Raw genomic sequence first — 24,410 nt, forward strand, 5'->3', positions numbered from 1 at the left:
AGTATTTAATCGAAATATATTTGTCTAATATCTACAAAATGTGAACAATTGGTCTTAAGAAAGCAGACAAAGGCACAAAATTAGAATTACTACAGAGAAGCATTCATGCTACTGGATTTTATAAATATTGGAGTGGCACAGTAAAAAATGAATTAAGCACTGAGCAAAAATCAAATATGTAATTTTTTTTCCTTGCTTTTTATTTTGGTCACGTCTTGTGACCTCATTTATAAAGGTGGAGGGCTGAAATTCAACTGAAACCATGGAACACTTATTTAATGCAGACTTCATGTGTGTTTTAATCGCAGTGGCTTTCTTGCAGAGTTTGGGCCAAACCAGAGTGGTGCACCTAAGGAAAAAAATCCACAAGAAATTCTCTTCTCTTTCCCCAAACTAAATACAAGATTGAGGCTGTGGTTGGTTGTACATGCATGCATGTACTTAATTTCTAAAGCCCTTTTTCATCCTAAAAATGAAGTCTCCATATGATTTGTTTTCTGCTTAGTAAAAGCAGCTTCTGAAAAATGTATGACTAGTGCTTTTAGCATGAGAAATTGTCAGGAAGACGGGAGGAAAACTCCATGGTAAGGCCTGGCTCTAGGTTCTCCCAGAGGTGCTCCATTCTGGAAGGCTCTGGCATAAACCTTTAACAGCTTCCTGCCCACATATATTGAACAGGGAATAGTAGTTTCTTTCTTGGGTGGGGATGGAGGTGAGACTCACAATAATTTTGAAATGATAGCCACCCATACTTCTACCAGGAATGAGCCACTTTGTACCATATGAATGTCAGTTGGGTCATGCCAATTCACCTTTGTTTTGACAGGAGTTGACTAAGTGAGAATATCTTTGAGTGTAAAACATTTTTGGCAAAGTGAAAAATAGAAAACTTCAAACGTCACTAATAAAAAGGAGCTCAAGATTACCCTCTTAAACCTTGGTGAGAGCAGTATTTACATGTGTAATAGTCAGTAGATGTGTACATAGTGCATGAGTGTGAACATATACAGTGTGTACACACACATGCCCCAAATGGCTCTTGAATAAATTCAATCCTCTAGCAGAGTTTGGGGGTGCATTTTTTCACAGTATATAATTTCTCTCTGTTAACATTTCTTGGTTGCTAACAACAGGTCTCAGTGAATGCCAACAGAATCTTGACGCTGTAACACTTTAATTCCTACAAAAATGGCTATTTTCGAAAGCTCTGCACCTCCACCTCATCAGTGTGCCTTCCAGAGGGGATTGAAGTAGACCCAGCCATCACCCTGTAAGAGAAGGAAGGAGGCATTACATTGAGAACTCCCAGCAGGAAAAAGGTGGAAGCCCAGGACTGCCACCCTGTGTGACTGCCACGTTCCTGATGTCTCACACCCAGGCCAAGCCAGAGCCAAGCTGCCCCCACCCACCCCCCAGGATCTCCACTGCCCCATCTGTTCTTCATCCAGTCTGCTGGGTTAGCAAGAAAAACCCATCTGCCCTCTCACTCAGAACAAGCTCTCTTGTGGGCAAGAGCACAATGATGGGTAGTGGAGTTACCTCCTGGATAAAATATTTGGGCTGCCATGGCATGTGGAGGTTCTCTCGCTTCCGTTCCTCCACCCGCTGCTTCTCCTCAAGGTGCCGCTTCTGCTCAGTGGCTGCGTCGATATCCCCCAGCCGCAGGTGTCGAGTCACCTCCTGCCAGAGGTTCCTAGGGATGCATGGAGAAGGAACAATCAGGCGGGCCAGCTGGCTGGAGGATGACAATCCTCAGCAAGGAGTGGCCAGAGCAGGGTAGGTGCACTGAGGCAAGCCATCTGCAGGGGTAGCTCATCACAGGTGCCTCAAAGACCCTAAGAACCAGGATTTGAGCCCAGGGCTACCTGACTCCACGCCTGTGTTGTTCCCACTCTCCACTTGTCCCGAGGAGCATACCTTTCTCGGGGCTCTGAGTTTCTGGGGATCAAATCTAACAATAATTGCGGTAGTAGGCAGTGTACTACTAGTACAAACAACAACAGCAGATACATATGGCATTTATCGTACTTCTAAGCATTTTACAATATGTGAGCATACTTCAAAAAGTTCATGAAAAATAGAATTTAAAATACAAATCTTTCCATGAACTTTTTGAGGTACTTGTAGAAACTCTTTAATCCTCATAACAGTCCAATAATATAGATGCTATATTATTATTTCCACTTTACTGAGGAGAAAACTAAGATCCACAAAAGATTAAGTGACTTGCCTGATGTCACCAAGCTTATAATATGAATGATGCCTGTTTTCTCCCAAGGGAACCCAAAATTATGAGTTACAGACTAATTGTGTGTGTTTATGGTTCAGGATCTATCATCTCCCCCGTGTCTACACAGAAAGCCACTTCTCTGCCTCATTCATTTATTGTAGAAGGCAGCATAGATTGGCTTCTGTCTGACACAGACTTCCTACTCAGGAACCTCCCGGGACCAGTCCTGATTCAGACACACTCTGATTTAAAGGGTGAGGAGTAAAACCAGGATTAAGCAGGGCACCCATAACCCATACACTTCCTCACTTAAATACATCAGTAGAAGCCAGGATTTCACACAAAGGGAACTCTCAGAATTCTCAGTGGCTGAGATTCCCTCCGTGGCTTCAAGAAAGTGATGCCCCTGCACCCAGGGGCAAGGGAATGCTCCATCATTAGATCCTGGGCCAGGGAGCACTTCCACAATGGGGTGTCTCTGACCCTTTCCAGCAGTAAGCCTTGAATGTTGGTGTGATCAGACTGAGAAAGGGCGGACGGGGCTGCCAGCAACGCAGGGACAGTGAGCAGCACCTTCTGAGGAGGGTCAGATGCCAAGGGAAGAAACCAACAAGGGTAGAGCTCCAGCTGCAAACTCCTGCTGGGCCCATCCTGAATACCACCATACAGAGACCCAGGGAGAGCCATGCTCTGGCTCCATTTTACAGCAAGAGAAGCTACTGGAATTAGGATATATATCAAGGTTTGTCTGGCCTCACAGCCCTTGCTCTTTCTACTACGCTTTCACACTGGACTTAAGAGGAGAGACTGGCCAAAACAGTAAAGTGGGGTGAGGGAAGGAAACACTGCGGGGGTGGGTGTTGGGTCAAATCAGTCCTTTTCATCACCCCCACTCTCATCGTGTTGAGGGAGGGGCTGGGGGTGTCCCTAAGACAGTGGCTCAAGTTTAGAGGGCAGAGACCCCCAAGGACTAGAGATGGGGTGGTAGGACAGGAACTGGCCCACAGATGAAGAGCTCTACCCAGACAAGCAGAGGGAGCCCCAAACCGAGAGTCACCTGAGAGGGGGAAGGGGGAGGGCTCTCAACACCAAGCTAAAGCAAAGGAGGCCTTTCCCTTGTCCTGCTACTACCGCCTGATAGGCTCAGGCTGAAAGGACGACCAATTAGAGTTCATGCTCTCCATCTGGACACAGAGAAGGCTATGCTCACTGTCCTCCAATAAACAGATTAAAGAGTATACTAATCCTGCAACAAAGCAAAGATTCCAGGGATACTGAACTCTATTTTTATTAAACTCAGTTATAATGTATCATTTATACACTTTGGTATCCCTGCTTTGTTTCCACTTAATAAGTACTTTTTCCATTTGGTTATAAACTCTTCTAGTAATAGCAAGTCCTTTTGTAGAATCATTGTAATTTCATTTGAAACCTAAATCATATTTCTAAAGAGCACATACTTTTAGATTAAAGCAGGATTTTGCAAACACTTTCTGTAAGGAGCCAGATAAAACATTTTAGGCTTTGCAAGCCATATGGTTTTGGTTGCAACTACTTAACTCTGCTGTTGCAGCAGGAAGGCAGCCATAAAGTAAATGAATGATCATGGCTGTATTCCAATAAAACTTGATTTAAAAAATCAGCCATGGGCTGGATTTGTCCCATGAGCCACAGTTTGCTAATGTCCTAGATTAAAAAAGAAAAATGGCATATTTCAAGAAGATTTTGTATAAACATCATTTTAAGTGGCTGCATTATACTCATACTACAGTGTGAATAAACTAACTGAACAGTTATTTCATAATTAACCTTTTTCCAAATGTTGGAGTTTCTTTATTTTTTAAAGAAAACAACTTTTGTCTGAACTTTTGTTTAAAATCTTGTCTGAATTTAAGAATTTTCCCTGAGAATAGATTCCAGAAGTAGAATTCAAGATTAAAGTGAATTCATGAGTTTAAATCTACAGATCCAGGCGCCGGCCCACGGCTCACTTGGGAGAGCGTGGTGCTGACACCACCAAGTGGAGGGTTAAGATCCACTTACCAGTGATCTTTTAATAAATAAATAAATCTACTGATCTGTGCAACTATATTTCACACTCTCCTATTGGAAAGACAGAGTACGAGTGTCAATTTTACTACACCCTTTCCCAGCACTGAATTTTTTTTTTAATAATGTTGCTAATCTGGTAAGAAAAAAAATAGCATCTCATTGCTTCACTGTACAGTTTTTTTGATTACTAGCAACTCTCTGTATTTAACTTTGCAATCAAACAACAGATCAGTTGAGCTAACAAACTTTTTCAGGACAGACATTAAAAGTCTGCCATAGGCTATCTTCACACCCCACCACATAATTGCAGAATGACTCAAAGCTAAAAGGATCTATTCCTAGATGATGCAAAGTGGAAAATTCAAATATCTAAAGAAACCAGAAGAATTTGATTCCTGGCCCATTTCAATAGCTGGGATTTCAAAGACTTCCTCTCTGTCCCTCAGGTCAAGCACTGAGGACAACTAAACTGGAGAGAGAAACGCAACCTTATTCTCACCTGGACTCCATGGGCCCCTGCTTCTCGAGAGGTCTGATCTTCTTAGGATACACTGGCAACGTAGTCGTGTCGATGACTTTGGTTTCTCCATTGCTATAGGTGAACTCTAAGGTGCCATTCCATTCCCCGTGGGCTTTACAAACAATGGTGTTGGTTGGATTGTGCTTCACTTCTGCTGTGACCCTGAATTAATGAATGAGTCAACTGAACACACTTTGCAAGATTTATCAAAACAGAGACTTCAAAGGTGCACTCATACTTAGAGATTTTTTTATGGGGAAGGAGGGATTGTTTTTCAGTTTTGCTCAAAGACTAGCTCTTAAAATATGATGTAATATCCTTGAACAGAAAAGGGCGGCATCGGTGGAAAAACTAGTGAAATCTGAATAAAGTCTGTAGATTAGCTAATAGTACGTAGCAATGGTAATTTCTTAGTTTTGATAAACACTCAATGGTTGTGTAAAATGTTATCACTGGGATGAAAATAAAGCAATTCAGTAAAGACAAAATAAAATATATTCTCCTCTCCAAAATAGCCTCTAATAGTGGTACATTTTAACCACAAAAAGAATGTAAGAGTGTAGGGAAAGCTTTTCAAGCTTTAAGCCAGGTCAGTTCTGTATGTGGGTCAAACACAACTGCTCACAATCCCACCGGAGCTCAAAGGAGGGAAACGTCCACCATAGCCTCCACAAATCCCCTGAGTGAAGGCTGAGCAAAACTAGACTCTTGGCCTTACATCAATACATTCCTACTCACAGCAGTGGCTCTGAGGGACAACTGTCAACCTCTCATTCAAGAGGCCTCTGTGGAGATTTGTGACCTGTCTTTTCACCTGCCTGCCTTAGGGAACTCCAGGTCTCGGCCTCTGGGTCAAGGCAAATGCCTGCCTGCTCTTCACTGTGGAGCTCGGCGCAGTCAGAGCAACACAGCAGAACAGGAAAGCCTGCTCCAAAGCGGCCAAGCGTGGGAGCCAAGCTCCTTTTTTTCTAATGGCCCAGCTCAAGCTGAATTTAGAGTTTTTAAACATAGGTTTGGAAGCTTCCTCCCTGAACGTGAAAACAGCCACAGTTCCTAGGTGGCGAGGCAGAGGCTCCCAGGCAGGTATGTGGAATCTTCCAGGATGCACACAGCAGAAGGGGATTAGTGCTGTGCTGGTAAATGTTTAACAGCTGGCGCTCCATGAGGGAAAACACCTGACCTGTAACATTTGCCAATTTCTGTGGTATTCCCCCATGCTGATTTTAACCAATATGGTATCACTGATCGTGGAACTAGGGAGAAATGCACACAAATCAGCTCTTGCGAGCCAGCGTGTGACGGCTCCAGCATGCCAGTCTGGGCATCCACATGCCCAGATGATACTCTGACACCCTGTTAATGCCACGCAGAGTGACAATTTCCAAGAAACGGAGAAGATGGAAGCTTGCGTATACAGACCTGTTCTGTAGGAGGATTTTTTTTTTTTTTTTTTTTTTTTTTTGTAACTGTAGTAATAAAAACTTCGTGCCTACTCAAACAGTAGACCTCTCCTTCAATTTATTAGACTTGGGTTTCCCCAGCTTCTAAAAGGAAAGAAATGGTCCCACTCACAGATGCATGATACCAGACTCAGGATAGTTAATGTAGCCAACTTAGCGTAAAATGACGAATGCTCCAGCAACATTTACTCCACAGATCAAATCACTTCAGAGCCAAGCAACAGGCTGCAACCTCAGAAAGGAGAGTTTATTGCAACAAATGGAGGTGCCTTTTATTCTCTGGTGTGTGATCTACAAATGCATCACCAAAGATTTCACCATAAGTATGGAGGGGAGAGGGCTCCAAACCACCACCATGTGAGGTGGGGAAAAAAGGGACCTCTTTTGAAGATAACCTGTCAGCAACTATATTGATTTCCAACTCATCCCATTGCTGGAACTCAGTCTTGTAACAGAGAAAAGAAACTCAGGGCATCGTGATAATACAAAGCCAGAGCCTCCCTAGCCACCTCCCTACCTGTGGACTTTGCCTCCGTAGAAAGGTTTCGTGTGGAATATCACGGTCGCTGAGTACCCGGTCTTGGCACAGTTGATGCTCACTTTCCCTCCGAGCTCCACCCATGGAATTGTGAGAATGGACCGCGCGTAGGCACTAGGCAGGGTGAATACATACTCTTCCCCATGTTCCAGGAGCCTCAGCACACCTCCAGGGAGAGGAAGGAGAAAGTTAAGCACATAGATGGGAAAAGGGTAGTTGGGGATCAGGAGATACAAAGATGGGAAACAAAGGAGCCTTCTGCAACAGACAACACATCTCCACCTCTGCAGAGACCAACCGTGCATTCGCCATGTGCTCTACTGTGTGCCAGGTACTGTGCAAGGCACTGAGAATACAACGGGGAACGAGACAGACCCACTCTCTGCTGTCGGGGCAGAACAGAAAGGTGGACGTTAATCAATCACCAAACGCACACAAAATTAACTGTGATAAAGGCAGGAGGGAGAGGTACCCACTGCCAACAGGAAACCTCCAACAGAATGTCCCTCTCTACCCTATTCCTACACCCAAACCCCCTGGCCCAAGCGCCAGCCACATCCTCATACACTCGGAGCATGTGGCTACTGGGAGAGGGCCCTGGGACCCTGTAGAGTGGCCTGCCAGTCACCCTGCCTTCCATGGACTACTTGGTAGTAAAATCCTTCCAGGCAGTCAGTGTATCTCCCCAGCACCACAACCTCACCCCTGATGTCTACTGTGCTCCCAGGCTATGGTTAGGCTGTCCTGTCCTTAACTGGAATGCCTTGGGGACTCTCGCCCATTTGCAGGTCCAGCCAGCTGACTCTCCAGATGGGAGGACACACAGCCGTGAACTCAGCCTGCTGGGTCTTCCTGGCTTCATTCACAAATTAAACTTTCTAAGGTAAGATTGTGCAGCTGAGATTTTCTTTACAACATTTTTGCATGGAGGACATGCCACAAATTTTTTTCTAAGACCTGGATGAGATCTTAGAGAGATCATTCCATATCGTCTGTCCCTCACCAGCCTGGTGATCTTCACTTCTCTGTGCCTCAGTTTTCTCACCTGTGACATACACAGAGGATGGTAGCTGTATCCACAGGGCTGCGGCAAAGACAGAGAAGGCAATTCAGCACCACTGCCTGGCACACCGCCAGAATCCTGCAGATTTTACATCCTAATTACGCCTCACTCTCCAAAGGAGCTCTCTCAGTGAGTGAATTCTTAAAACAATGGTATTGCCATTTGGCAATAAACAGGAAACCACAAAGTCTGGTGCAGGGTTATGTATGTGTGGGATGGAAGAGATTTTTTTAAATATAATGCTGTGCATAAGCAACAGCATCTTCCTCCCACTCATCTTCAGATAAATCTCTCCCAAACCAAGATGAAATTTCTCTCGTGTCCCCGAAGTTGGTGTGCCCCAGAGCTAAACTGATTTGAAGACCACATTCCTTTAGCTCTTTTCTGAAAAATCCATAAATATGTGCTCATTTATTAAATCATCTGTGAGTATGCCTTCTGAGTGCTAACTCTCCTTTTTTGGCTTATGTTAAAAAAAAAATCTGTCCTTAAATCTGACCATAAAAAAAATTTTTTTTATATATTTTTTACTTCTCAAAATACATTGTAGTTGATTTTCACACCCTTTTACCCGTTCCTCTCCCCGCACTCATATCTGTTCACTTGACTTAAACAGATCAAGGAATTTTTGTGGTTATTCTTTCTTCTTCCCCTCCACACACCCTTTATTTATTTTTAGCTCCAACAAATAACTGAGAACATTTGGTATTTCTCTTTCTGTGCCTGGCTTGTTTCACTTAATTTTCTCTAAGTCTATCCATGTTGTTGCGAATGGTAGTATTTCATTCTTTTTTATAGCAGAGTAGTATTCCATTGTGTAGATGTACCACAGTTTCCTTATCCACTCATCTGATGATGGACATTTGGGCTGGTTCCAGCTCTTGGCTATTGTATATAGAGCTGCGATAAATCATCGGCATGATGATTTCCATTCCTCTGGGTATATTCCCAGCAGTGGGATAGCTGGGTCATATGGTAGATCTATCTGTAATTGTTTGAGGAACCTCCATATCATTTTCCATAAAGGCTGCACCATTTTGCAGTCCCACCAACAGTGTATGAAAGTTCCTTTTTCTCTGCAACCTCACCAGCACTTACCATTCTGTCTTTTGGATGTTAGCCATCCTAACTGGAGTGAGATGGTATCTCAGAGTTGACCATAAAATTAGACTTACAAATGGGATCACTAATGAAAGTTACTTCTTCATTTGGTCTAAGTGCTGAGAGAAGCTGAAAAATGCCAAAAAATCAATACTTCCATGACACAGTTAGTCCTGACACTGGGAGATTTTCATTTGAAATTCCATAAATTGATTTACAATAAACTTAATGCAAAGCATTAAGATTTTCAAACTGATTAAAATAAATTCATATCCAACCTCAATTTGAAGGACCAAAATATTCTGTTAGGACCTCTGCTCTGGCAAGTACAGAATCACAGAAAGTATCTCTGAGACTCTGACTGCAGACACAGCAGTGGCACTCAGAAGCCCATGCACATGTGTTACTGCCATCACTAGTGCTAATTGCCATTCCCCACAGACTCAATTAATATGCTGTGCCATTTACTGGACATTGATTCTGATGTGGAAGGAATTGGGTTGCAGAGACCAGCAGAATGGGCCTCAGTCCCCCAGCAGTGGGGGGCCAGGAGGGGTTAGTGAGCAGCCCTTGCTTTCCCACGGACAGGAGCTGTGGGATAACTCAACAGTGTCTCAATTAAGGGCTTTCAACATCAGGGCTGCAGAAATATGGGGCTGGGGCTGGGGGCAGTATCCGAGCCGCAACCTAAGTGAATTCATGGGATAATGAAGTGCTTTACAATGGCTCCTTACTATGTGAATATACCATAGTCTGAAGGCAATAATTTAAGAGATGAGCCCATGTATTTATTTATGTTAATAATTTCAAGTGGACCCCTCTAGGATCTCATTTTTAAAATGAGAGAATTGGAAAAAATGTTACTTCAAACCCAGTCAACAAATTCATGGAATATGCAGGGAATATGTGAGGAAATGAAAAACCTCCCACCTCCCTACCCCTGATCCCTGCCCAAAAGGAGCTCTGAGCACAGGAACCAGAAACTTCTGCTTTGAGGTTTGGGGATTCTTACAAGTATTTTGTGTAAAAAATAAGATCATGTGTTAGGGAGGGCACATTTCATTGATAAGTAAGATAAGGGGTGTTGCTATGGAAAGGACTTAGGCAAGCTTAAGGCCTCACAAGAATGAACCGAAGGTCCCCTGCCCAGGTCCCTCCACAGCAGAATACACTGTCTGGGTGGTCAGGAAGAGCTGACTGCAGAGAGTCCTTCCAGAGTCTATCTCCAGAATCTTCTTTTTAAACTCAGCACTCTGTTGAGAAGTTCTGAATACAATTTTAAGGCAGGTGATTATCTCAACATAATTAAAGCCATATATGATAGACCCACTGCCAATATCATCCTGAATGGGGAAAAGCTGAAAGCTTTTCCTTTAAGAACAGGAACTAGACAAGGATGCCCACTCTCACCATTCCTATTCAACATAGTTTTGGAAGTACTAGCCAGAGCAATCAGAGAAGAGAAGGAAATAAAGGACATCCGGATTGGAAAAGATGAAGTCAAACTGTCCCTGTTTGCAGATGACATGATCCTATATATTAAACAGCCTAAAGCCTCTACAAAAAAACTCTTGGAGTTGATAAATGATTTCAGCAAAGTAGCAGGATACAAAATCAACACACAAAAATTAGTAGCATTTCTATTCTACAATAGTGAACATGCAGAAAGAGAAATCAAGAAAGCTTGCCCATTTACTACAGCCACCAAAAAAATAAAATACTTAGGAATTGAGTTAACCAAGGATGTGAAAAATCTCTATAACGAGAACTACAAACCACTGCTGAGAGAAATTAGAGAGGATACAAGATGGAAAGATATCCCATGCTCTTGGATTGGAAGAATCAACATTGGGAAAATGTCCATACTACCCAAAGTGATATACAAATTCAACACAATCCCCATCAAAATTCCAATGACATTTTTATCAGAAAAAACTATCCAGATATTTATATGGAATAACAAAAGACCACACATAGCCAAAGCAATGCTGAGCAAAAAAAATAGAGCTGGAGGCATAACACTACCTGACTTTAAACTATACTACAAAGCTATAATAACCAAAACAGCATGGTACTGGCACAATTTTAAGGCAGGTGGAAAAAGTGAGAGCAGCACATTCTAACTCTGCTTCAGGGATGACTACATCTGAGGGCCTCGGGAGATAGTGCTATACAGCTTCTCAACCATCAACCAGGGCATTAAGTGTGCCTGGGGCTGTACAAAGTGAAGTAAAGGCCCCACTCACTGCCTGCTGGGAAGCAGGGAGCTAAGACCCTGGGACACCACAGGCCTACCCTTTGAAAGCACAGACGCTCAGCAACTGCCAGAAGTAACAAAAAGTAAAGATGTCAGCTGACTTCTGGAGGCATACTGCAGAAGTAGGGCCAAAAGGACCTCACCACTCTCTCAAGTACAGTTCCAGAAGCAATGAAAGGAGGCCAAGCATTCTGCTGGGCTAGGGTGGAGCCTGTGGATAACGTGGCTTAAATAGAGGGCTGGAGACACCAGAGGGGTGACAGGACAGATCAGGTACAGAGAAGGAGAGGGAAGAGAGGAGCAAGGGGCAAACTGTGTTGGGAGGTAGGAGCCGGCACAGGACCTAACCACACATGTGAAGCCATGCACACCCCTCCCTCCCCAGAGCCCACTGCTTGTGGTAGAAGGGGGGGGGGCTACTATTTGGTAAGGGAAGGAAGAATCCCAAAGGTTAGAAGGAGACTGAGTTTCTCTGATTGAAGAATTCCCTAAATCACTATAAATGGATTTGCAAATCTTTATCAAAAACTTCCAGATATTTTTCTCATGGCAACAATCCCTTCTTAGGGGCCCACAGACTAAGAGGCATCCACCCTGTACTCCAATGTAAGAATCTGGTTTCCCATGTCTTGAAAAGTGGCAGCATTTCTGCTGAGTGCAGGGAAGTCCCCAGAAAGGAAGGTGGATAAACGTTTTTATGGACCAGAAAATGTATTCGGTTTTATCAAAAGATTGTATATTCACGGGACACTTACTCTAAGCTCTGCGGTATGTGTGTGGGTGTGGGTATGGGTGTGTGTGAAAGAGAAGTAAGAAAATTTCTCTCTACAGGGCCCTCCCACTCCTGCTTTCGGTCTAAGCTTCGCACGGCAGCCATGGCGATGCTGCAGAAATCATGTCCACTCTCCAGGGACTTCCATCTCTGAGTAAAAGCCAAAGTCCTTCTAGGGCCCCCAGACCAGACCCCATGATCCAGCCCATCCTCTCCTCTAGCCCACCCCTTGCTCACAGCCACAATGGCCCCTCGCTGTGCTTAACACACCCCAGCCACACCTCCCACCCCAGGGCCTTTGCACTGGCTGCTCCTTTTGTTCAGAGCCCCTTTCTAAAAGCTGTCCACAAGAATTCCTCCCTCACCTGCTTCAAGCCCTTACTCAAATGCTCCATTCTTGCTGATGTTCACCCCACTGAAAATCACCACGTCCCTGCCTGACCCCACTCTCTATCACCCTTACTGTTCCGTCTGTTAGTGCCAATCGCCGCCTATCACCCTGCTGACTCCACACACCGTGCCTTGTCTTCGGCCTGACCTGCCCATTGGGCGACAGCTCCTGAGGGCAGGGACTTCTGTGTGCTGTGGCCTCTGCTGTGTCCCCAGCACCAAGGATGGCGCCGATCATTTCACAAATGAATGGATGAGTGAATGGAGAACCCAATGATTGATCTGAGCCACCACCGTTATAGATAAGGAGGTAAACATGTTTAAAACAGCATCTGTATAAAATGTGCTAGGAATCATCCACTCATACAGGGCGTGAGTATAAACTGAACATGTGAACTGCCTTGTCTACCTTCTCTAGCAATCAAACATATTCCACCCTTAAAGAGTTTATTATGTGGGAAATTTAGAATAAGTGATAAAGTTAAACAGAATGAAATAGGTCTCCTGAATATCAATTTTTGTTTGGTTTGGTTGTACTGAATAGATTTTACAGGTACAAACCTCATAGCACAAGGCAGGCCTTTAGCAACCTGTGAAAATACAAAGACCCAGACAAGTCAAAATCAAGATTAATGTTGCTCCCATTTTTTATTACAAACCCAAGAATACAAATCAGTGCAAACATAAAGCTCCCATGGGGGTCCCTAGCAATCTTCTACCTGCTTCCAACAGTAGGAGCTACCAGAGTAGTTTCACCTGTGCTCCTGGCTCACAGAACTGACCTCAGAAGTCCATAGCCTGGGCTGAGACGCACTTGTTGGGACCTGCCACTTGGTTTTAACCCAAGCAGTGCTGCACAGGGGCAGCTCCCTATCACTCAGTCTGTGGAGAAGGCCAAGTTCAGGAGAACAAGCAGTCACTGGGGCCATAAGAGAGGTCTGGAAGGAAACATCCATCTCAAACCTCTGCCCCTGCTCCCTGGAAGCACACCTGAACCAAGTGTGTTGTCTCAGCTTCAGAGAGACAGGCCTCCACAGCCCTGGCTAGGCCCTCACAGGGACCCTGAAGCCCTCTGACCAGCCACCGCCTAACCCTGACCCCACCTGCTCCATATTCCTGGGCTTGTGACCTCCAGTGACTCCCTGAACCTTCCCAGATTCTGGTTTCTCATCCACAGGTCAGAGATGAGTTGATGAGACACAGTCGCTGCCTGCAGGGGACCCCAGCACCTGCCTTGCAGCCCTCTTCACTAGCTCATGCTGACAGCAGATGGATACTGTTGGGTGTTGTGAGAGTACTTCAGAAAGTCCATGGAAATATGGAATTGAAAGATAATACAAATCATTCCATGAACTTTCTGAAGACCCCTAATACATGTGTCCCCAGGCATGGTGCCTCCCTCAGGATCCTCATCTGCAAAACGAGGGGTAGCTAGACTCATCAGAGCTGGCTAAGCATTTCAAAGCAACTGCACCCCTTCGATGACAAGCTCCCACAGGGACGTCCAACAGTGTTAGGTACCTCACCCTCACCCCTGTTCACGCTGCTCCAGCCACACCATGCTGGGGCCATCCTGCCTTTGGGCCTCTGCCTTGTTCTTTGTGCCTTATCTGTGCTTCCCCTGATGGTCTACCAAGCTTGCCCCTCCTCGTCCCCTTCAGGTCTTTCCTCAAATGTCACCTTCTCAGCAAGCCCTTCCCAGCTGGCCATCCATCTAAAAAGCTTACCTGCTCTCTCCCCAGTTCTCTCCAGAACTTTCTGCTTCATTTCTCTCTACAGCAAATATCATCTTCCAACGTACCACATACTTGATTTTATTTACCTACTTATTGTATTTCTCCAGTAGATAGTAGTAGTAGAAGCTTCATAAGATCAGAGGGTATTTTTGTCTGTTTTGTTTATTCAAGTATTCACAGCAACTAAGACAATGTCCGGCATCTAGTAGGTGCTCAATAAAAATGTGCTAAGTGAATGGAAATTGTGTCTTGTCTCATGGGATTTTGGAAGGGCTTCCAAGAAGCCAGGTACCCCCTAAAAGGCAACGTTTGTGTTAGATTTTCTTTTTTCCTAGGAAGAGAATCACAGCCTCGGCATCTCAAAGGGATTTGTGACTCATAAAAGTTGAAGAAGCACTAACACAGATGCTTGAATCTAACAAGGATTATTATGTTTCTTCAGACAATGAATAAACTTCATTCACAGCCATTTGATAAAATAGCAACATGTAATCCACCAGTGGTGTGATTATCTGTGTTTCTTCTTCAGAATTTCTAGCATAGAGTCAAAAGATTTGCCCGGGCAACTTTAATGAGCTGATTTTGAACAGGCGGCACAATTATCCTCATCGTCTCCAAGCCAGAACACCAGCGAGAATGAACAGACATGCGTTTCCATAGACTTGGAGCCAACTCCAATATTCACACAAAGCTGAGAGAAACGCACGTGGAAGGTGTGCACGAGCACAGCACGTGAAGACTCAGGTGGGCGGCTGGACAGGCAGACGGCCACATCCCACCTGGTCTATCACCTTGGGCCCACTGGGAAATTACCAGACCTGGGCCAAAAATAACAAAACCTATCCCTCTTTGCCACCCACCACCCAATTTCAAAACAAAAATAACAAAAAACTCCATACACAAAATTGTCAATCATCTATGAGGTGTAAAAGCCCAACTCCGACAGAGGATGTGGCTTACCTTCCCCTATCATAGAGACCCCCACGGACATGCCCATGAACTTGCTTTTGGTCCATACATGAGTGTTGACGCACAGTCTCTTCTCCTTGCACTCACAGTAGAAGCAGGAGATGGGCGGGTGATGGGACACTTGCTCAGCCACGAACCTCAGTTTGTAGCTTTTAGACAGGTCATCAGCCATCAGGTGCTCATGACAGCTGGCAGGAGAGGGGAGAGACGTCCTCTTTGGCTTGACCCTGTCCTTGGGAACTTCCCAGGAGCAGTGAAACGTCTCACCGATGATGGGGTTGTAGGGCTTCTTGGCCAAGGCCCCCTTGCGGCCCTCATGGAAGGCTGTGAGATAATACTCCACAAAGCAAATGACTCTCTCCTCTGGTGTGGCCCCAGCAGTGATGGCCAGCAGCAGGTCTGGGTGTGCCATAAAATCTGCATACATCTCCAGCAAGGACCGCTTCTCCAGAATAAACGTGGGAAGCACCACCTGCATGCAGAGGGACACAAAGTCACACGGGAGTCTCTGTGATTACATGGAAAAGGCTGCAACCACTGCCAAGCAAGTCCGTAAACAGCTCAAGCCAGGGAACAGCTTCCGATTTGTGCACAAATGACAAATCAAGGGAAACATTACCAACCAAACTGGAAGTGGCGGCAGCATCAGCATCAGACCAGCTTATGGGCAAGACCATTCAGACTGGTTCTCTCCCTTGCTTGTTTGGGCTAAAACAAATAGTCTCCACCTCTCTCTCTCTGCCATGGCTCTCCTAACACTCATCCCTCTTTAATGTGCATTTTTTGGACACATGAAGAAAACAGCTTGGAAGAACTCTTCTGTATTCCTCCTGCCAGCAGGCATGACCAAGGGGGCGCTCTGTGTGTTCCCACAAACATACATACTGGGATTTGTTGGAGCCACTTCAAAGGGGATCTAGGCAGACCAGGACCCACCACCCACAAGAGTATCTACTTGGAGATCTTTGTTAGAAGAGTGGTGTGTAAAGCCCATCACGACATAGGCAGGGTAGGACAATGGAGAGGGCCCGGCCCAGGGGTCCGGGAGGCAGGCCCAGCAGCAAACAAATGTCCACAGAGAAGAGGGACCATGGTGATTCCACCTGTGGAGGCTGCTCCAGAAGGCCAAGCCAGAAGAAAGCAGAGGAACTTACAAAGAAGTAGGCCAGTGCTTAACATACAGAATCTTCTGGTGAAAGGCTGGCACAGGGCTGCCCCTAGGTTTGTTACTGGCCCATGACTGAAGGTAAGTAGAAACCTGGATGACTGTCAGGGACGGAACAAAGAGACTCCTGGTTGATCCAAAGAAGATCCAGGTGGTCGCTCAGGGGCTCTACAACCCAAATGCCTATCACCCAACCATTAAGTCATTTACAGCAAATGAAAGATATTCTGAACCTGGGAAGCAGGTAACTCACCAGTATTATGGTTATGTCAAGCAGAAAGAGCCCATTTCTCACTGTCCTAGAGTGATCCTAAAATAACTTAGTTATTAGGTATTAATATTACACCCACTCAGCAGCAAGACACAGCTAGCTTCAACCTGGAGCATCTCACGCTGTTCCTCCCAACATGGATTCACAGGATTTTTAATCGGGACAACCAGCCCATATCTGCTGGTTCCTCAGCAACCCTGACGAGGGCAGAGGTACAATGCCCGGCTCAGGCGGGTTGACCAGTGCCACGTGGCTGGTTTCCCTCCCTCCTTACAGGATTAATTCTGTTCTTCCCTCATACAATTCCTAACTCCCACGAAAACCTGTGGCAAGGTGTATGATCACTGACCGCAAACATCCCACAGGCTTAGAGATCTGTAACTCTGACCCCACTTCAGCTTTCTAAGAAACTTCCTTGAAAATGATGTGGACACAATGGAAGGGAGAAGAGACATCCAGAGAGAAAGATACAGGCAGACGTGAGATGAGCAGAGCACAGAGATTTCAGAGGAAACTGTTAAAATCCCAGCCCATTCGAGTAAAGTTTGGTAGACACCTAATGCTTTTCCATCATTCATTTAAAAACTATGTCAGAGGAAAATGTACCCGTGCTAAGTAAAAAAAGAAGCCAGGTATAAAATTGAACATATAACACAATCCAGATATAAAAAGACCTAAAACGTGAACATGTCTCATATTTTTTCTTAGCATCTTTCTGCTTTGCTTTTCTAATATACAGGAAGAGGAAATATTATTTAAAACACAGCTATAGTATGCAAATCAATGGAGATTTCCTAGTTTTCTTTCAGCTACAACTTGACAAAATTGAGAATTTGGCTGCCTGAGAACCTCATCTGGCCAGGAAAAGCACATCCTGGTTTGGAATGGCCTTCGAATGCCACCTCTATTACTTCCTGTGGCTTTGGTGAGAACATGTCATCATTCAGCAGTGATCACCATGCTCTCTGGGGGCTGTTCTGCTCTTCCAAAGAAGTTTTGCCAGGGCCAGCCTGCTGTCCTCTCCCTGTGGCCTCTCACCACCCGCCCTCTGGCCACACTGCTGTCCAATGGCAGAATAAAGAACAAGCAAGCAAGTAATCCCCCAACATGAGCTACCCTTCGCCTCCCACCCCCAGAATTGCTCAAGGGCTTCCCTATGAACTCCACCGAGACAGGCCACACAGGTTGGAGAGTGTGGATTTAAGCTGCCTGGAAACCTCCCAACAAGGCCAAATCAATTAAAAAGAAAAAGCAGCCACAAGTGTCTGCACCTTCACACCATCCTTAAATGGCTCCATTTCCCTTTCTCCCTCCCCAGGTCCACGGGGCCTGGGATCAGAATGCAGGCAGGGGAGGGAAAGGACAGAATCACACACAGAGGTGGTCAGCCCTGACAGCACAGCTGCAATTAAAGACAATTTCACGACCTTGACTCCCGTCCGTCTCCCCACTCTGCAGCAATGGGCTCCTCTGGCAACAGTTCCATCTCTGCACTAGAATTCTCACGTTTGTACCCAAGACTGAAATTACAATGAGAGTCTCTGCTACATTTACTCTAATTGTGTACTTTTGAAAAGGACAACAATTTAAGGCATTTCCCCTAATTTGGTCAGCATTTCTGAACTCAGAAGCTAAAGGACTAAAATAAGTAAGAAAAAGAACTATACTTGGAACCCCAAATCACTGAATATCAGAACTAAAAGGGATCTTCAAGATTAAGTAGTTCAATGCCCGATCTCACAGGTGCCGAAAGAGACCGGGAAAGGGACAGACAGCACTGTGCTCATGCCACCCAGTGGCCAAACCAGTGGGGAACCTCAGGGCTCCCAACTGCCACCCCCAAGTCCTTTCCATTACCCAGCGACACATCAGGATCATCTACTTCTGGCTAATGAGAACACTGGCTTTCCCTCAGCAGACTAGGGACAGAGGGTTCACTGGATGTAGGAACTGGGACGGCTGGGCCACCCCATCTGCTGTCACTGACTAAGAAGTAGGAAGGAGATAGCACAGGAAAGAGAGGGGGACATGAGCCCCACCTTCTAGGCCATTCTGCTCTCCTGGTACGGCAAGAAAATCCACCATTCCAGGTGCTACCATTAACGTTACAGAGGGGAGGCCGCAGGTGCTGAAGCAAGCACGCGGCAGCTGGGGCTCCCCACCTGGCCTCCAGTCTCCTGCCCACCCCCTGCTCTTCTCCCCGCCACAGCCAGACCCATCTTTCTGAGATCTCCATAGCAGATGAATCAAGTCCCACCTGGCCTCCCCCTCTGCCCTCGGCCTCCCCCCACTCATGCACACTGTCACTCCGTCCCCTTCCTGCCCGCTCTCCTGCCTTGTCTGGGTAAGCAGCTGCTCAGCTCAGGGCCACCTCCTCCATGAAGCTTCTTCCGACAGTTCCTGCTCCCAAGGCTGACCCAGCCACTCCTCCACATCCCTCTGTGTCCTCACTGCGCCCCTCACACGTCTCGGACACAGCATCTCCGGTGCTCTTCTGCGATTAACGCACACGTTTGCAGACTGGAAGCTCGCTGTGGACGGATCTGAGCCCCAGTACCTGGCATGAAGCAAGACAGGCTGTGGCACCGTGCTCTAGAGGAGACACCTTCATTTCCTTTGACACGCCGTATGTGATTCCCCATACTTTTAAATGCAGGTTCCCCTTCACTGTGCTTTTCATACTTCACACTACTTCAGGCCAAGTTTTCAGTTGCTGCTTCTCTCAAGAACACCAGAATATTCAGATGCATACCAAGGAACTTCTGGGTCGGCAGTGTGTTTAAGGCAGCTCTGACACAGGACCTAGATTATTTCAGGACCATGTTTTCTGGGGCAAGGAACCACAGAATCTGATGCATCAGAAATGCTCACTAAATATCTAATGAATGAGTGGACTCAAACCTGGTCCACCCCAAACCCCATGTGATCTACTGAGACACCCTGGGGGCCAAAGAATGGGGCTGGGCAAACTCTAGGATGGGGCTTCAAAGGCTCCTTAGGAGCCAGAAGGATGCCATTAGCATCTCCACCTTCTCTTTATCAAAGGGAAAATGCTCTGCTCAACATCATCTGTGTGTTATTACTACCCAAATTATTTAATCTGACTCTGTAAGGAATAAAATCAGCAAATCCAAGCTGAGAACACTGTACAATAAAATCCAACCTGGACTCTTCAACATCACTGCCATTTTAAAAAAAAAAAAAAAAGGAGGGGAGGGAGAATTTTCCAGATTAAAGGACAGTAAAGTGACATGATAAAATGTAACATGATCCTGAATTTTCAGAAAAATGGCTATAAAGGGCATTATTGGGACAATTCAGGAAAATTTTACTATGGGCTGTATATGAAATAGTACTACTGTACCAATGTCAAATTTCCTGTGTGACAAATGTATTGTGTAGAGAATGTGCTTGCTCTTAGGAGATACTCACCAAAGGGTTAGGAGAGAACTGTCATGTCTGCAACATACTCTAAAACAGCTCAATGAAAAATAAACATATACACATAGGTGCATGTGTATGTGTGGGGCTGCAGAGGGGGAGACAGAAATGGAAGGAGGCAGGGGAGGAGGAGAGGTAAGCAGGGAGAAGAAACACTAAGTGCAAAATGCTCATGATTGGCAATAAAAGTGAAGAATATAAGAGAGTCTATTGTAGTATTCTTGCAACTTTACTGTAGATTGGAAAAGGTTCAAAATAAAAAGTTGGAGAAAAAAGAAAAAAGGCTCCAATGGGGATGCAACACCTGACAATGTATCAATTTTCAAAGACAAGCCTCCCGAAACTGCAGACTCAGGGAATACAGGCTCACAGCCAACATCACGTCCAACCTACTAGGTATGTATTCTGCACTTTAAAATGATGTTGTGGCTTTGTCAGAGCTGGAAAAAAGTAGAACACCTGGAGAGATGAAGCAGAATGGGTTGGGGGTGGAATTACTATTTCCTCTTTCATCTCCTGTTGGTATATTTTGTTGGTGTTTGTGCAGAATACCAGATCGACTTCAAAAACAGCATCTGAACACTCTGAACAAGATGTCACACTTTTCATTAAAAGATTTCCTGGTCTAGTCTGAATTCTCTCTCATGTAATCTCCCCCCAACCCTCCCCGGCCTTTGGTACGTTTGCAGATAAGTCCCTTCATCATCTCTTTCTTGGGCAGCAGACACTGGGGATGCAGAGCCAAGAAGTGGTGAGTACTAACTGGGCTGTCTGCTTCCAACAGAGGGTGAGCAATGGCCCAGCAGTCCAGTCTGAGAGCATCCAAATAGCCTAAAACCACTGCTGATTTATCGAGCCATCAATAAGGACTGCCTTTTCTCCCATTAATATAATTAAGACAATGAACTACTTTGGGGGAATGAAAAAAAGAGAGGATCTACACTAGGTACTTGGAGAACAATTAATTACATTTAAAGTTGCATCAATCTAGAAGTAAATAACTAATCTTCAGGTTGGGCTCTTTAGGCTCTTAGAAATTCAAAATAAATGATCACCCATCAGGGAAGGCAAAGGACGCCCAGACTGACAATCCACTCCACCCAACAGGCAGCATGGCAGGCCTCTGCAAAGAAAGGCCAAGAGCAGGTGCAACTGTCAAGAAAACATCAGTTAATTACCTTGGGAGCCATCTACATGGTACTCTGTCCTGAGACTGGCAAACACACAAGTGCTAAGAAGCACACAGAGAGAGGTTAATTTATGTAAAACTTTAAGGAAACCAGGGAAGTACACAAAAATACAACATTACAAAATAAAGAGTAGATAATACCCATTGCCAAGTTTCTTTACTTAGCCAGCCTTTCCCTGAATTTCCCTAACATGCTGCTCCCTTCATGCCAATCTCACAGTGCTTGATACATCATGAAAGGCATTCATTAAAATTTTTGCTAGATGAAAAGGGTTTGAAATAAAATTTTTAAAATTTTAACTACACAGAGAGAGATACATCTGTTGAAATAAATCCCTGTATTCCTTCTGAGTCCCAGACCTCAGCTCATAGAAAGGTGTCAGTTGTGAGCTGAGGTTCCTCTCTTGGTAATTACTAGCCATGTGCACTTGGGCAAGTTCATCTCTCCAAGACTCAATCCTCGGCTGTAAAATAGGAAAGTAAGAAGAACCACCACCTAGAGTTTTTGTTTGTATTAAATGACAGTGTTAAATCAGCCCAGTGCCAACCTAGTACACAGGAAATATTCACTCTATGCTGGCTGTTATAATCAGGGATCAGTAACCTCATTTGAAGACCAGGAAAGATAAGGACAGTGGAGATTAGACACAAACTTGTCACATAATATTTCAGTGACAATGTTGAAAACTAAGATGATCTCCCATCGACCAGAACAATCACTGCACCACCTCTGATGCTTCTGTAAATTATTAGTTAAGATAAATGCTCAGAGAAAAAGGAGACACAATTATATAAAACAAAAAATTTGTTGTAAAAATGCATGAAATGTCTGAAACAAAGTATTTACAAAACTCAAGCCAGGCACAGTATTTTGGCTTTCACATACATTATCTTGTGCAATCTTCTCAGAAACCTATGAGCAGGTGTATGACTATTCCACTAGAAAACGAGGGCCCAGAGAGGTTTTGTAAAGTAGAGAGCTGGAGTAAGAACCAACTCTGCTGGGTCAAGAAGTCCGACTATCCTGCTGGAGAAACCATGTGGGAAGGATACGTAGAGAAAGAAAGGTCCTAAGACTTCACACAGAGAGAGGGGCCGAGCTGTCCCAGCCAAGTCCAGCCCACACCAACCCACCAGCTAACAATAGATGCACAAGTGACCACTGGCAAGACCAGCAGCAGAATCACCCAGCTGAGCCTGTCCCAGATCGCATAGACATAAACAAATAAAATGGTTATTGTTTTGAGCCACTAGGTTCCAGGGTGGTTACCAGAGATAGGTCACTGAAACAAATGGCAACTCTATTATTATTCCAGTTGCTCAGGCCAAAAGCTTACAGTCATCCTTTATTCCTCCCTTTCTCACATACTCCACATCAAACCCACATGCAAATCCTGTTGGCCTGTCTTCTAAGTGTATCCTGAACCTGCCACTGCCACGTGCCACGTGCCACCATCATCTCTCTCCTGGGTCACTACAGTAGCCTCCTCGCTGCTTCTGTCCTGAGCCCTGCTGTCCCCACCCCAGCCACCCTGCCCCAGTCTACTTTCCACATAACAGTCCAAATGACCACTTAAAAATATAGTTAAGCCACATGTTCCTTCGCTCAAAACTCTCCAGGGGCCACCCTTATCACTCAGAATAGCATCCGAAGTGCTTACAATATCCTGCAAGGCCCTGTGATCAGTCCCTGCTGTCTCGACCACACAATCTCCTGCCAGCCCCACGCAGTTCACGCAGATCCCATCCATGCTGGCTTTCCTGCTCATCCCCACGTGTCAGGCAAGGTCCATCTTGGGCCATTTTCAGTCACTGTCCCCTCTGGACGGAACACTCTTCTCTAGATATTCCCATGGCTCACTGCCTCATTTAATATGGTCTCTACTCAAACGTCACCTGGAACCCTACCCTGATCAGCTCAGGAGGGCACGCCCCACCCCATCACTGGCCACCCTCCCTGCTGTGCTGTCTGCCCCTTCCACCATCACACAAGCTCCACCAGGGCATGGGATCTGAGGGTTCTGCTACACTCCCAGTGTCTAGAACAGTACTTGGCACGTGCAGTGCTCACTCGGTTAGAGTGAACATACTCGTTACCCCAAGTGTTGCCTTTCATGGCCCTGAACACTAAGTGAAAATGGCCACACGTCTCCAAGCTCAACATCACATTCCGTGGGCACTTCTCTCTGGAGCTGGGACGCAGCACAACAGCTGCTTCAGCACCTCCTGACACCACGTCATGTTTCCCACCTGCTCCCATCGCCAGGAAGGCCCTTCTTCCCACTCACACATTTACCCTCAGCACAACCTACATGGCCCTTCCCCACAGAGGCCGTTGTGACCCCCCATTCTCTCTCCTTTTCTAGGCTACCTACAATTGGTGGACCTACAACAGCTTAACCAGTGGAGACAGTCACCTGTCACCTGGGGTTGGGGAACCACAGCTGAAGAAAGAGGGCAGACGAGGGTGCTTCTGGAAGCAGGACAGTGACGTGTTCTGTGGGACCCAGTGAAAAATGAAAATGCAAGTCCCCTTGTTGAAAAGTTAAGAATTTCAAAACAGCAACAGTAGCCCATTAAACCAACCACAGGCCCGTCTGAGCATGGGGTGCTGTGTGACCCAGCAGGTCAATTGCCCACAAGACTGGCCCTGTCTGGTGACCATAGTTAACTAAGGCCAAATGCAGCACTACAGGCCCGGCCAGGCCGGTAACGATTTGTGAACGTGTCGGTACTGGGCACTTCCTCAAAGACGGGGCAGTATACATGTTTTACGGACAGAGATCCGAGTGTCACCCTTGGGCTGAAGAATGTTCTATCTCCATCCAGGGTGCCTGCTCATCTGACACTCCATTCCAGCTAAGTTCTCCCATTGCCAATTCAACACAAGTTTAACTTAATGACATGGGCAAGAACCAAGAAGAGAAAAGGAGACGGTAAGGGGGGAGAAAATGTCATCAATCTTTTTATGATCCAGGGCAACGAACCAAAAAGCCTCAGGAGATAACAAAAGGTCCACCTTCTCCTGTCACAAGTATTTCAGCTTGTCAAATCTCCCTTTGGTTTTTTTTTTTTTTAAAAGATGACCGGTAAGGGGATCTTAACCCTTGACTTGGTGTTGTCAGCACCACGCTCAACCAGTGAGCTAACCGGCCATCCCTATATGGGATCCGAACCCGTGGCCTTGGTGTTATCAGCACCACACTCTCCCGAGTGAGCCACGGGCTGGCCCTCCCTTTGGTTTTTGAATAACGGC

At 45.6% G+C, this 24,410-nt stretch overlaps 1 protein-coding gene across 2 annotated transcripts in view; it reads right to left on the minus strand.

The window, feature by feature from the left end:
• Positions 1–1,190: 1,190 nt before the first annotated feature.
• Positions 1,191–24,410, minus strand: part of OSBPL10 (oxysterol binding protein like 10) — a 270,826-nt gene continuing 247,606 nt past the window's right edge. For both annotated transcript variants that reach the window (XM_063115072.1, XM_063115071.1), the window contains 5 exons: positions 15,080–15,560; positions 6,780–6,966; positions 4,782–4,964; positions 1,540–1,693; positions 1,191–1,268 (listed from right to left, as the gene is read on the minus strand). In XM_063115072.1, the coding sequence (XP_062971142.1) occupies positions 1,224–1,268; positions 1,540–1,693; positions 4,782–4,964; positions 6,780–6,966; positions 15,080–15,560 (1,050 nt within the window). In that variant the 3' untranslated portion in view covers positions 1,191–1,223. The remainder of the gene's footprint in view (positions 1,269–1,539; positions 1,694–4,781; positions 4,965–6,779; positions 6,967–15,079; positions 15,561–24,410) is intronic.

Source organism: Cynocephalus volans, chromosome 11 (assembly GCF_027409185.1).
Source record: "Cynocephalus volans isolate mCynVol1 chromosome 11, mCynVol1.pri, whole genome shotgun sequence".
Taxonomy (NCBI): domain Eukaryota; kingdom Metazoa; phylum Chordata; class Mammalia; order Dermoptera; family Cynocephalidae; genus Cynocephalus; species Cynocephalus volans.